The following is a 12,863-nucleotide window of genomic DNA, read 5'->3' as shown; positions in this document are numbered from 1 at the left end:
CCGTCATTTCGGATGGTCGTTGTAGAACAGCCGCGCGAGGATGGGGTGTGTGACACGTGAGTAATTCTAATGTTGTGAAATACGAGGGATATATATATATATATATATATATATATATATATATATATATATATATATATATATCATTTCTCATTTCATTTCTCTCATTTCAGCAATTAGGGAACATTCCGGGGTCAACGCCTTGAAATATAATTATACTGGAAATCATGTTTAGCTAGAAAAGAAAAACCACGTGACGCAAATATCGAGGTGTTTTTTTGTTTTTTTTTATTATTATTATTTCTGTGTTTTTCGAGGTTTGCATGTGTACAGGTTGTATTATTCAGGTGTCGAAACTAGAGTTTTTTAGATGTGGAAATTGATATAACTTTGGGGAAACGCTTTGTTCCGGTGCTTGTGCAATACTTACGTGCTTTTTAACAACAACCGTACGCGCATTCCAGTGGGGGGATTCTCTTCGCGATCTGTGAGTTGAGAATCCTCGTACATTTTGATTTTAGAAAATTACAAGGTTTTCAATCACAAAGCTGCGGCGTTTTTCTCCTTTCAAGAGAGATTAAATAACTAAAGGCGCTTTTATAAATACTTAATCGATGAAGATCTGTTATGATTAAGTAATGTTTGGTGCAAGTTACTTGAGCGTTCTTTTTTTTTTAACTATGAAAATACTTTAAAATTAGTTGGTCTAGCACGTGTAAAAGACGCCTTGAGAGTTTTCTGAGCTCCAGAGGTCATATTCTGATCACCCTTGAAATATAAGCTCGTCCAACCTTGAAACGGCGTTATTGCAGGATTCTTGTAATCTCCCTACATTACCAGGTGATGCTTCTGCGACCCTTTCTGAAGAACCTCTTTCAGTTCGATATTGTTCGCACATTTCGTCAACAACAAGGGAAACAATTCTGCTCGAAGGCCCGAAACCAATTGTCCGTTCTTTGCTGTTTTGAGGGTAGCCTCAGTAAAATGAATACCATTGTGGTTGTTTATACGTCACTTACTTTTGGATCCCATCACGAAGAAAAGAACTAGTAACGTGCTAGACTCTTTAAGCCGAAACACGCGCAAGAAAATCACAAGTGACGATTAATATAATTGACACTGGAGAGGCACCGCTACTAAAGAAGCAAGTGACCCCTCCGCCAAGCACGACTCAGATGCATGAATGTTCGTGAACAATTGTTTATTTGAACTGAAGCGACATAACCCACCACTGTCCGAAACAATGCAACGCGAATGATGAACCTCGGAACACAGCAGTGCGAAAACTCGGGAGGCGCGAGAGCAAAACAACCAAGATGAAGAAACGAAAATTGCGAGGGACGCCATGACACGCGTCGTATATCGAAATACGAGCGGCAGGTACTTGTCTGGACATGCGCGAGATGCCTCACGTTGCCGAATAAGAACGCGGGCAATCGTTGCATAACACACTGGTAAGGTAAGGCACAGCGTGTGTGTGTGTACATTGTTTATAGTCATATAAGGCAGCGGCGCTGACAAAAGGCACGAAATGACGCAGAAACGCACATTATGTACAACATGATTGGGTTCCTTAAATAAAGCGATACAATAATGAATGCAGGAGTGCCGTTGACGTGAACACAAGACAAAAGATCACAATGACGCCACCATAAAAAAAAAAAAAGATGAAAATAATACCGAGCGAATGAGAAACGATCAACGGCGCGATCCTCCCAGAGACGACAAACGCGCACTACTTCTTGCCTCGGTTACAACACAATCATCTACAAGCGATACATGGTATAAAAAAAAAAAAAAAGGAAGATTGTTCTCAGAACATACTGCCCAATATATCACGGATATATGTGGGATTCCCCTCCGCCTCTGCGCCGGGGGAAGTTCTAGGACCCAAGGGTTCGAGTCCCACGTAGGACCGCTCATGGTGCCCATAAAAACCTGCTCCACCACTCGGAGCACCGTCGACGGTAAGTAGGAGGCCTTCGCGTGCGAGTTACTCTCGCAGCCAAGCGCCACGACGTCTACGGCCCACCGTCACATCGGCAAAAGTCTGGACAATGAGAGAGAGGGACTGCGAAAAGAGGGATAAAACATGAGTGTAACTGCGTACATGACGAGGTCTGCTTGCGTCGGAAAAGGGAGCGATTAAGAGACAGACTATACTCCGGTGAAATTTTCGTTCAATCAATCAATCAAGGCCGACGCTAAGATTCCATGGAGCTTATCAATCGGCGCAAAAAGGGCATCGTCACGGGGATGGTCGCCTCTGGGCAAAGGGTTGACGGACTAAACCCATCACGCAATGGTTTTATTTTCTCGGCCAGGTGGCGCAAGGTACCGCCCGTTACAAAAGGGCGCAGCCGTTAACTAGCATCCATCCATTCAGGGCTTTATTCCGCGTGCGATTGGTTTAGCCGGCGATAGCAAGCCCACGAAGACGACTGCCATGAAGATGCACCTTTGGCGCCCTTTGATCGAGCTCCATCGGTTCGAGTGAAGCGGTCGGGCTAACAGTGACACGGAGTATAGATGAAAGTGTTTCCTCTCCGCGCGCGTAGCAAGTAGGCGTCAGCCCCGCCGGTCGGAGAACCGGGCAACAATGATCGCACGTGTGACATGTGCGAGTGTCGTAATGAAAATAAATAAAGCTGAAATAAAAGAACAACAAAAAAAAAAATTCAAATCTAAAAACTCTCAGAACCGTTTTCTAGGGTTCAGCGCATTGACCTTTCATTTTGCAAAAAAAAAAAAATAATAATAATAATAATAAACATGCCGGCAAAAGGAGACCTCATAGCACGTACAAAGAACGAACGACACTGCGGAACCAGCCGCAGTGCCACGAGCGGGAAAAAAAATAAAATAAAAAAGGAATCGGTCGTCATATATGTACAGGAGAGTCACGCCACTGGCGTTACGCTGAGGAACGAAAAAGCGAACATTTTTCCACGCGTTTTGGGGGAACCCAGGCGGCCCGCAACAGCCCAGCCCCGCGGCCCAGAACCAGCTGAAAGCCAGGGTGGGGCCGAGCGCGAGCCGCCCTTACAGGGAACCGGGATCAACAGCTGTAGGGCGCGCAGAACTGGTACACGAGCCTCTGCGAGCGCTCCGTCTTCTTCATGATGCCCTTCTTGTAGTACTGGCGGATGGAGCGGCTCAGCTTGTCGTAGTTCATGGCCGGACGGTTCTTGCGCTTGCCCCAGAGGCGGGCCACGCGCACGGAGTCCTCGATCTTGAAGACGCCGCGGGTGCGGTCCAGCCAGCGGATGCAGCTGCCGTACAGCTGAGGCTGGGAGAGCAGCTCTTTGAGGAACTGCCACAGGTGGATGTGCGACGACGACGGAGTTCGAGGCCCGCCGCCGTTCCCGGCCACGAGACCGTGGACGCAGCGGTCGGCCAGGTCGCTGCTGGCGTCGCTCGCCTCGTCTGCGGGGAAAAGAGAGCCGGAAATGAGCGATGCATCGGTATGAGCGAATGCTGACGCGCGCTGCGCCAGTCAAGGCGAAATCGCGCTTTCATATATCGTAGAAAAGAAACGCTGGCGGGACCGTCGTTTGTATGATGTATGGGCATTGTGACCGCGGTTTTGTAGCACTCTTAAGATACGAAAACCCTAAGGAGTAACTCTCAGGTGTTTGTGACGCGGCCTAGAGTGAGCTAGGAGCAGTGGCATTCAACTAGGATACGTTCGCGCGATAATCGTGTCGAAGAAGAGAAGGAAATCGAGTCATGGACGAGCGGAACCGTCGCGAAGATGGGTACGCTCATTTTTCCCTCTTCTACTCCCCGATCCCCGTAAAGTGTTTTTGAGAGCTCAGTGCATAGAAGATGAGCTCGGGGCTGGTGAATGTAAATGAAAGCCTACGCGGCGCCAACGTACCAACGCGGAATACGTAATATCCAGACTGTCATATTGGAGGCAAGCCACGGAAGGGGCATAAGAAAATATGGCAAGAAGTTTTGCTTTGACCGCTTCGAAAATATATAACCGAGTGTCGATTCGCTACGCGTCTTGAGAGGACCCGCCACGGAATCATGCATGGTGAAGAAAACAAAACTTATATTCGACCAGCTCGAGGCCCTGTCGATTCCGAGCAGGCAGTTTCACGAGAGCGGTCATCTCAACGAGTTGCAGTCCCCTCTCCCGTTGAAACGCGGGAGATAATGAAAGTCCTGCACTTTTTTCTGCTTTCTTTCGTTCCGAACCGGCCTCGAAACCGGCAGGTGCGCCCGGACTGGAAGCCCAACGACGACGATCAATTCAGCTCAACCGGCCTCCCTCCTCCCAAGAACGAGTCGAACCAAACAAGAAACACGGGGTAGAACAAAAAACGCAACAACGACGAGAAAAAAAAAGCGTCAGACCGTTGCCCTTACGAGGCGAAGGAGAACCAGCAGGTGAGTGAGAGAGAAGAACGCCTGGGCGAAGTCTGCTCTCGCAAAAAACCGAAAGGCGAGGAGTAGTCAACCGGCAAAGGCAGGGAGGGGGGGACCCTCCGAAGTAGTCCCCCACCACGCCCTAGCTCCGGAGGAGGGAACGGCTTGGAGCAGCGGAGGGAGCGCCGACGCCCAAGAGAAGAGGCAGGCTATAAAGATTCCAGGCCCATCGGACAAGGGAGAGGAACCGGCCGCATTCCAGCGCTGGTCTCTCCTCGTCCGGCGAACTCGGTTGTGCGCGAGGGGCGGGAAGTGGATGAGCAGGTTGCCGCTTTGGGAAGCGCTGCTGCTGCTGCTGACCCCTCGTCGCGGCTGCTTCTGGAGAAGCTTGCATCTCCGGCGGGGGGGAACAGAGCGAGCCGCCTCGGGGGGCCCCGGAGAAAAGAAGCGGCCAAGCCGCTTTCAAATTGGCGAAAATTTCGTGCAGCGCCTCTTTTTTTTTTTCTCTCCTCCGATTTTTTTTATTATTTCCCGACGAGCGAGCCGTTTCGACGAGCCTGCCGACTGGACGATTGCTTCTGGGTGTTTGGGGGAGTGCAGGCAGGTTACAGAAGCTCCCCCCCCCCCCCCCCTATTTTCATCTTTGGGATGTTCCGCCGGCTCCGATCGGGGGTCTTTGTTGCGCGCGGAAAGATACACAAAAGGGAAAACTGGCGTGACTGGTAGCCGCTGCTGCTGCCCGGGGTGTTGAATGTGTAATTTGGGAAAAGGTTTTCGCCGAGATAGCGAAACGACTCGGAAACGTTGCGCGTCAGGAATTGCGTAGAAGGGGGGGAAGGAAGAAAGGCGCGCGCGGATTGCCAGCCGCCGGACGCGGCTCCCTCCTATCTCGCTCGTATCGACGACGACGCGTTCCTTTCTTTACGACTTCTTTGTCGCCACGAGTTGCGCAAGCTCGCCGAGTACGTTGCAAGTCTGACGTGTCGCCGAACCCCGGTTGAAGTAAACAGCGGTACGACATCCGAACAGCCCACAAAACCGAATGCATTTCAACGCCTGTAAAGCTTACAGGATTCCTTACGGAAACAAGAAACGGTGTCAACTTCAGTTACCGAAGACAAAAGCACGACGGAAGGCAAGGGCGCGGAATAGAGGCGGTGCCTCCGAAAGGGACGCCCTACGCTTGCTGTCGCGCCAGTAACTATGCTGGAAAACTGCATATCACACACTGCCGGGTACCCCAGAGTCTTTCTTTCCGTGATAATTTATAACCGGTCAGGTTTACTGGAGAACTAGAAATTCGGCAAGTGTGAGCAAGGAAACAAAAAAAAAAAAAAAGGATCCGGGAAGTTGTTGAAAAAGAACTCGCGGTACCCATAAAACCTCCGATATCCCTTTATATCAATATGGCGCGAGACCATGCCGCACAACGACGCGCCCTGTTGCGTGCAACAGCGTGAGGACAGGAGGGGTGTCAGAGCTGGTGCATGACATTTGTGCGAACCAGCCGGGTGGCTAGATGGCGCAAGCTACCACCCGTCAAGAAGGATACAGCCATTAGCATCCATCCATCTTGGCGTTTCAGTGTGACCGACTGTGATGCAACCTCTTCTCACTGCTGAAAAGAGTACTGGTACCATGCCATCTACTAAGTGGCGCGAGCTACCGCCCGATATAAAGGGTAGTCGTTAGCACCCATATATCCAACCAGGTACCCCCGGCCGCCCTCCGTTGTGCTTATATTTCTAAGTTTTTAGGAATCGTTCTGTGATTGTAGGGTTTTAATCATTCTGTCAGTACCACCACTTCTAATACATGATGCGAATCATTGACCTCCGAAACACTGATCTGAAGAACGCTGAAACAAGAAGTTTTAAAAGAAGTAGAGCGCAGTAAAATAAGGTTAGAGGAATGGTGGTTAAACTCAAGGGACGTCTAGAGGTTTAATCTGAATAAGTAAGCTTAAACACCATTTCTTCTGGTGCTAAAAATGCTATTTGGCTAGGTGGTGCGAGTCACCACCCGATTTAAAGGGACACCGCCACGCATCCATCCATACTAAGTAGCCACAAGCGGCTACGACGCAGTAGTTTGCATGTAAACCGGCGGACGAGTTTCAGCGTGCCTCGACGTACGACTAAGCAGACGGCCGAAATCTGAACCTCACCATCACTGTGAAGTCCGTCGCTGTGGTTGTCGCTCAGGTTGAGCGGGACCGAGTGCTGCACGGCGGACGACGGGTCCGCGCCACTGCCAGATATCGTCTGGCCCAGGAGCCCCGCCAGGTCCAGGACGCTGTCTTCTGGGCAGAATTGCTGCGGTGAGCGCTGGCCGTGCTCGGGGGGGCGCAGGTGGGCAGCTGAACGCAAGAGGAGCCACTCGGGTCACCAAATTGCGCCACCGAAGCCAAAAGGCGGCGGGAAGAACGGAATATTTGTTCGTTCAAACAATTCGGTGCACAAATCAGTGCTAAGTTCATAGCGTGGTTAGGTAACGAAATAAATAAAACATCCGTTCCTATTTCTTGCTTACACCAATCGCTCTTTTTTTCTTTTAGATGGTTGTTTTTTTATGCGTTGTGGGCATTATGCTTTATCTCCTAAAAACAAAGTGATAGTTGGTATGCAAATATCAAAATAAAATATTCTGTGCTCAAAACAAACCCAATAAGAGTCACTATAGTCAGTGACAGATCAAGAACAAAGTGGAAGCTCCTCCCAGCTCTTTCCACTTTAGCAGAGTAATCACCGAAGAGGAGATGACCTCTCCAGCGTTCGCTCTGCTAATGTGGAAAGAGGTGGGAGGAGCTTCCACTTCGTTCTTGACCTGTCACCGACTACAGTTACCAACTAAGCGCCGCAAATGGTCTTATATGGGTGTCAATGAATACTCCAATTTTTGCTGGCAATTGCGATAAAATCTAATCACTTTAAATAAAGCACTATACCGGTGCTATAGTCGGGGACAGGGTAGTTCAATAGAAGCTTCTCCCATTTCTTTCCACTTTAGTACAGCGAACGCTGGAGAGAAGGTCAACACTTGTCCAGCGTTCGCTTTGCTAATCTGGAAAGAGTTGGAAGAAGCTTCCACTTCATGTAGGACTACAGGAAGATTTCTATTTCAGTGTGTTACACCACAACTTTAGCCAACGTTTAGCTTTGATACTTCCACCTTGAGACATTTGATTACGCTAACCAGAAATCGAGAACGCAAACCTGGTGAAATCAAATGGTTATTGAGAACTTCGCCAGCGACCATTCAAAGCACGTAAGTGAATCTAAACAGACAACTTTTGTAACATTCAAGTGAAGCTTCCTCCTCAGGACAATTCAGCAAAGCTGAGGACGCACTACACTCTCCTCTTACACGTATTGTGCAATATGACAAAAGGCGCCGGTTTGTGCTGGGGCAATTTGAAAATGGCCTTGCTAGACTAAACCAAGTATTTCCCACAGCCACCATCTACAGCCCGTGCCTTCTTACTCGTGAGATGCCGTAACGTAAGCTCGACTCGGGGAACTGGTGTCTGGAAACACTCACCAGATTTCCAGATCTCCAGCTGGGCGCTTAGGATGTCTCCGGATCCTGGGGCCCTCATGCGAAAATCATCCTCACTGAGAGTGCACAGTGCGGAGCCATCCATGTTGAAGTATTCGGGCTTGATGGCAGGACAGCCGTACTGCTGTTGCGTCCACACGAGCCAGGAATGGACGTTGTTCACGCTCCAATGATAGGGATCTGTGAAGCCATAAAGACTCGCCTTTAGAAAAAGTCCCGCGTTCACAGCCTTCGTTCAAAGTTGCCCCGAGGTGCCTCGTGTAAACACTATTAGCAAACAAAACCCCAATTCATTAGTAACTATGCAAAGCGTAAGCTCGCCTGCTTCTGTTGCAGAGATTGTGGTGCCGTCAGAACGCCGAGCTCTGATTGAAGGATAGCGGGTAGGGCATCAAAGCAAGCGGTCTTGAGGACTATCCACTATCCTTCAATCAGAGCCAATCAAAGCAAGACGTTCTGACGTCACCAGATCCCCTGCAAAAGAAGCAGACGAACTTGAGCTCCGCATAGCTTAAATACTATCCAAAAATCGCTGAAAATAGCCCATAGCCCCGACTAGAATAGAACACAGTGCGTCTCTTTTGACTGGCCTGGACCTAGCACGCGCAAGTCGACTTCCACCGTGCCTCAGATGCGCGTGCACGCTCGAGGCTGACGGGACCTCAAAAGTGATGTCGAAGGTAGAGGTGGGAAAACCGTCAGTGATTATAGTCTAAGTTTCAAGACAACAAGAAAGGCGGCCAGCAAGGCCTGCAGGACAGCCATATGTTGAAACCTGTTCGCCGACTATGTAAACTTTGTATTCCAATCTTACTTCTTAACGTCGTGGTTGAGCCGCCGCCATGTCCCTAAAACTGATGCCATAGTTAGAAATAGACGGCAGTGCGCATCTTCGGTTTTGTACTATTCACTTGGTATTGCAATGACGGAACGTTCCAAACCACGAAAATGTAAAAGTAAGTGCAGTATTTTCTTTTCTTTTTATTGCAGCGTCTGACGGTGAAAACCATGCAGTGAAAGGACAAGGACAACCCGAGAATCGGAAGTCGAACATGCATAATAGCACCAGACTGGAAGGATATCTAAAAGACAACTAACTATGGGCCATTGAAATTGCCTATGAATTCCCGTAATATTGTCTACCGGTGTCAATCTACATCTTGCGAAGTACATAAATGAAGTGCTACTACGGAGCGGCCTTGGGTAAATTACGCGCTCAGATACCGTAAAGACTTAAGCCGAACTTACAAATCTCCCTGGCAGAGAGGAACGTGGCCATAAGTTGCGTCCTCGAATTCAATAATAAAGCAACATCAAAGCTCTGGTAGGACAAGCATTGGCTTTCATTGATAATAAACTCAAAGCAGAGGGGGATAAAAATAGCAACGAGGATTTAAATGTAAAGCCGATGGACTTCAAGGCATGAACTTTCATACTTATGATTTCAAGGTACATCTGGGAGGAGCTCGTAATGAGAGACTGACAGCGTGAGCAAGGACATCGGTTCATGGTCAGAAGCTTCATCCACTCGTCGTAATCTTGCTACGGGACCAGGTCCAACTTGCGAACTCTGACGCAAGAGAAAGATTGTGCCGAAGAGGCGAAGCCCAAAAAATTATAAAAAAAAAAAAAGTCTTACAAAAACGCTTATAAAAAAAAATCAGAAAAAAAAGCGAACCTTAAGGATGACTGACAGCCACTCCCGCTAAGCAGCTTTGCGCCTGAATAGTTTTGGCAGATGGTCCCCAAGAAAGCTTCCCTGTATACGAGGTTTCTTAACAAAAGCTGCAATGGCAAAGGCTGACCCAAATTGTGTGTACTATCTGTAACCACAAACCCAAAATCCCGTTTTTTTTTTGTTTTTTTTTTTGGGGGGGGGGGGAGGCAGATTAGGATAACACCTGCTGCGGAGTTGCACACAAAATGTAATCCTACATTGAGCTATGATGACCTCATACACGGACAAAGCTGACCACAGAAGCAAGGGGCAAGGAGGCCACAGAAGCCCTCAGGGGCTTATCTCTGCTGAAACCGGATGCAAAAGTAAGTGGAAGATGAAACCCACCCGATCGAACAAAAAGATGGGATCTTCAGCACTTAGTCCAAGGGCAAGGTCCAACAATAGACGCAATTGTTTCGCTAGATACAAAAAAAGACTCCCGAAAAACTTGCCCGGAGAGCTCGCAAAATTAATTTTTCGGATGGACAACATACTGCTACAGAAATGCATCGGGTGTTGAAAAAGATTCGGCTGCCAACGCGAATTTGATAACGTACTCGAGTTTTGTACGGAAATGCCCAAGACATCCCCCACTAATACCGACTTCTCGGAACCTCAATGTGCACTACTGAAAGCACTGTAGACCCTCCCCACAAACAGCGTTACGTGCAGTGGCACGTGTATTCACAGCGTAGACGCGAAAGAAAGACACCCGCATCAAGTCTGTACACAGAGCAATCATGGTGGCTCCTGCGGTCACTAAAGAGAATCGAGACAACCTCCAACACTTCAAAATGTTAACACTGGCTGATATGTGCCATCAACGTCCCTAGTTCATGGGTGCGGAGTGAGGGTAGGTCCGCGGTCTATCGTCATGAATGGAGCCCACAATTTACTGAATAAGAAATATATTCACTCACCGGGCGAAATGTTGAGGATCTGGCAGGCGACGTCGATGTCCTTCGTCGCCTGCTGCACGGCGAGCACACGGAGCTGATCCAGCTTGTCGGCCGACAGCGAGCCACAACAGTAACTCTGCGAACAGTCCTCGGTCTTGACCGTCACTCGCTGCGGATACGACGGAGGCGGCGGGCGACACTTGTCCACTAGCACCGGACTGTTCTTGGACACCACGTAACGCACTGAACCCGAGCACGGCTCGTCGTACATGCTGGGGCTCGACGGTTGACCCACGGGCGCCCTCTGCGCCGGCAGACCGCAGTTCTTGGTCACGTTCACGAGTTCCTCGAGGACGGCGGGGTAGTCGAGCATCCCGCCGCCGCCCATCATGCAGGACGACTGCGGCGACGAAGGCGCCGATTGGGGCTCCTGCTTGATCTTGGTATCCGAATCGTCGAACCAGACGCCCAACTCATTCATGCCCCACTGGTCGGCCATGGACACCGGGCTCGCCGCACCGCCAGAGTGGCTAGGGCTTGGCACCAACTGCTGACTCTGTAGAGGAGAGACGACAACAACACGGTCAAGGAAATGGCTTCAACCACAACTTATCGCTCAAGGGGTAGATGTTTCCATGGAAGCAGTGCACGAAGCAGTACACGAACCAACGGAATGCGAGAAACACCTCTAAATCCGCGAACACACCGCTGATACATCATACAAACGACACCCTGAGGCCTGTTTCTTCCTTGTATGGCGGTCTTGTTCCAGTGGTCACACCAAAACTGTCTACAGATATGTTCAACGCATGCAGATGCCTGGCGCTAACATCCTTCGAACAGGATTGAAGCGCGTGCGCAGATACTTCTATACAAAGCCGGTCGCGAGGTTGGCTTTGTTGGACACTTACGATGGTCAGACGATGCCCTCATCGTGCTTTTGAACTTCGGCCCCCCGACTCGGAGATTAGAAAAAAAAACGCGGAATGACGGCAGCTGCTCGACACCGAGAAGATAAGAAAGGCAGCTTAGGTGTTCGCTCTTAGGTAAGCCAAAACAGCAAGAAAAAAAAGCAATCAAAAGTTGTCCGGGATAATTATCGAGGGGGGGAGGGGGGGAAGTCTGAAGGCGCTCGGCCCTTCTTGAACGACCTGTTTGAGCGTCGTCCCGGCGTCCAGACGGACCGAGGCCTGCGTCTCGGAGAATGGGCGTGCGCCCGGGACGAATTCGCCATTAGGGGGAACGCTTGCCCTTCCCTGCAGGATTGGCGGCCACCGCGCGGAGGCTGCGAAGAGCTCCTCGCCCCGAAAAAAAACCGGTTGCTCGAGCCCCACGGTGTGATCGGCCGCACCAACCTGTCGCTGCTGCTGTGGCTGCTGCCGCCAACCTCAAGGAGGCGCCCGAACGCAGCCCCCAAAATAATTCATCGACTATTGTAAACACTGGCGACAACCCAAAACAAAAACAAAAGAACGTAACTTAGACGGCTTGTGTCTGCTTCTATGGTGACGGAAGGTAGACCCCCCTACAATGCCAGCTAAAAAAAAAATACTATCATTGAAAAAAAGAAAAGAATACGCGTGGAGAATCCTGATTTCTATAACAAAGCTAGGCATTGTTCCGCCACGAAACAAGTTTCTTTTTTCTTTCTTTTTTCTTGTCTTAGCACGGCGCGGGATCAATTATTGCGCGGCCAGTGCTGCTACCCCGATTCCATAAAATGACATCGTCATTTCGCAAAAGTAAATAATTATAGTGGTCGTTAACCCCCATTCGCAATTAAACTAATTGAATATTAACGCGGTATAACTAATCGGGCAAAAAAGAGCAATCAGCGAGTACTCACGGTGTCTACAGCAGGGTAGCGCGGGGGAACGGCGGACCTTAGCATAGCTCCCACCTCATGCACACATCACGCAACAGAGAACTGATGACGCCCAAGGGCCTGGCCGGCCGTTTTATAGGGGGCGGCGCGATCACGTGGCTCCGCTCGCTCCGTGACGTCACGCGTAACGACGGCGCCACCGGTTTGAGGGAGGAGGGAAGGGCGAGGAGGTGGCTCCCACCGTGGATAATAATATCCCTCGTGTATCGCTGCCGGCTCCACTGTGTAGACCGATCTCTTTCTGTCTCTGATGCGTGTCTCTCCTCTTGTTGTTTCCACTCAAATCACGCGCGCTTGAACAGGCTTTCGTTTCGAACCTTCGGCTTGCCATGTGAAGTCAATTTTCCCGCTATATTTCGAGGGGAAACGTGGCGTCATGTGACGTCACAGGCAGCTTCACGAAATCGGGAGCAACTAACCAAAC

General features: G+C 49.8%; 1 protein-coding gene across 1 annotated transcript; it reads right to left on the bottom strand.

Annotated features, from left to right (window-relative positions):
- Nucleotides 1–1,184: 1,184 nt before the first annotated feature.
- LOC8053751 (DNA-binding protein D-ETS-4) lies at nucleotides 1,185–12,495 on the bottom strand. Its single transcript, XM_002434848.5, has 5 exons — nucleotides 12,401–12,495; nucleotides 10,576–11,110; nucleotides 7,918–8,115; nucleotides 6,545–6,736; nucleotides 1,185–3,426 (listed from the first exon to the last, which is right to left on the bottom strand). The coding sequence occupies exons 1-5, from the start codon at nucleotides 12,443–12,445 to the stop codon at nucleotides 3,059–3,061; spliced, it is 1,338 nt and encodes a 445-aa protein (XP_002434893.3). The 5' UTR covers nucleotides 12,446–12,495; the 3' UTR covers nucleotides 1,185–3,058.
- Between the last annotated feature and the right edge of the window lie 368 nt (nucleotides 12,496–12,863).

The sequence above is a fragment of the Ixodes scapularis genome, unplaced genomic scaffold (genome assembly GCF_016920785.2).
Source record: "Ixodes scapularis isolate PalLabHiFi unplaced genomic scaffold, ASM1692078v2 PGA_scaffold7__128_contigs__length_106722199, whole genome shotgun sequence".
Lineage (NCBI taxonomy): Eukaryota > Metazoa > Arthropoda > Arachnida > Ixodida > Ixodidae > Ixodes > Ixodes scapularis.
The sequence above is the reverse complement of the archived record's forward strand: the minus strand, read 5'-3'. Positions and strand labels throughout refer to the sequence as shown.

Excerpts from the sequence above, each read along its gene's own strand:
- LOC8053751 (XM_002434848.5), bottom strand. The coding sequence starts at position 12,445 with ATGCTAAGGTCCGCCGTTCCCCCGCGCTACCCTGCTGTAGACACC. Across the intron at positions 8,116-10,575 it reads GATCCTCAACATTTCGCCCG|ATCCCTATCATTGGAGCGTG; the intron begins GTGAGTGAATAT and ends ATGGCTTCACAG. Across the intron at positions 3,427-6,544 it reads CGACGGACTTCACAGTGATG|ACGAGGCGAGCGACGCCAGC; the intron begins GTGAGGTTCAGA and ends TTTTCCCCGCAG.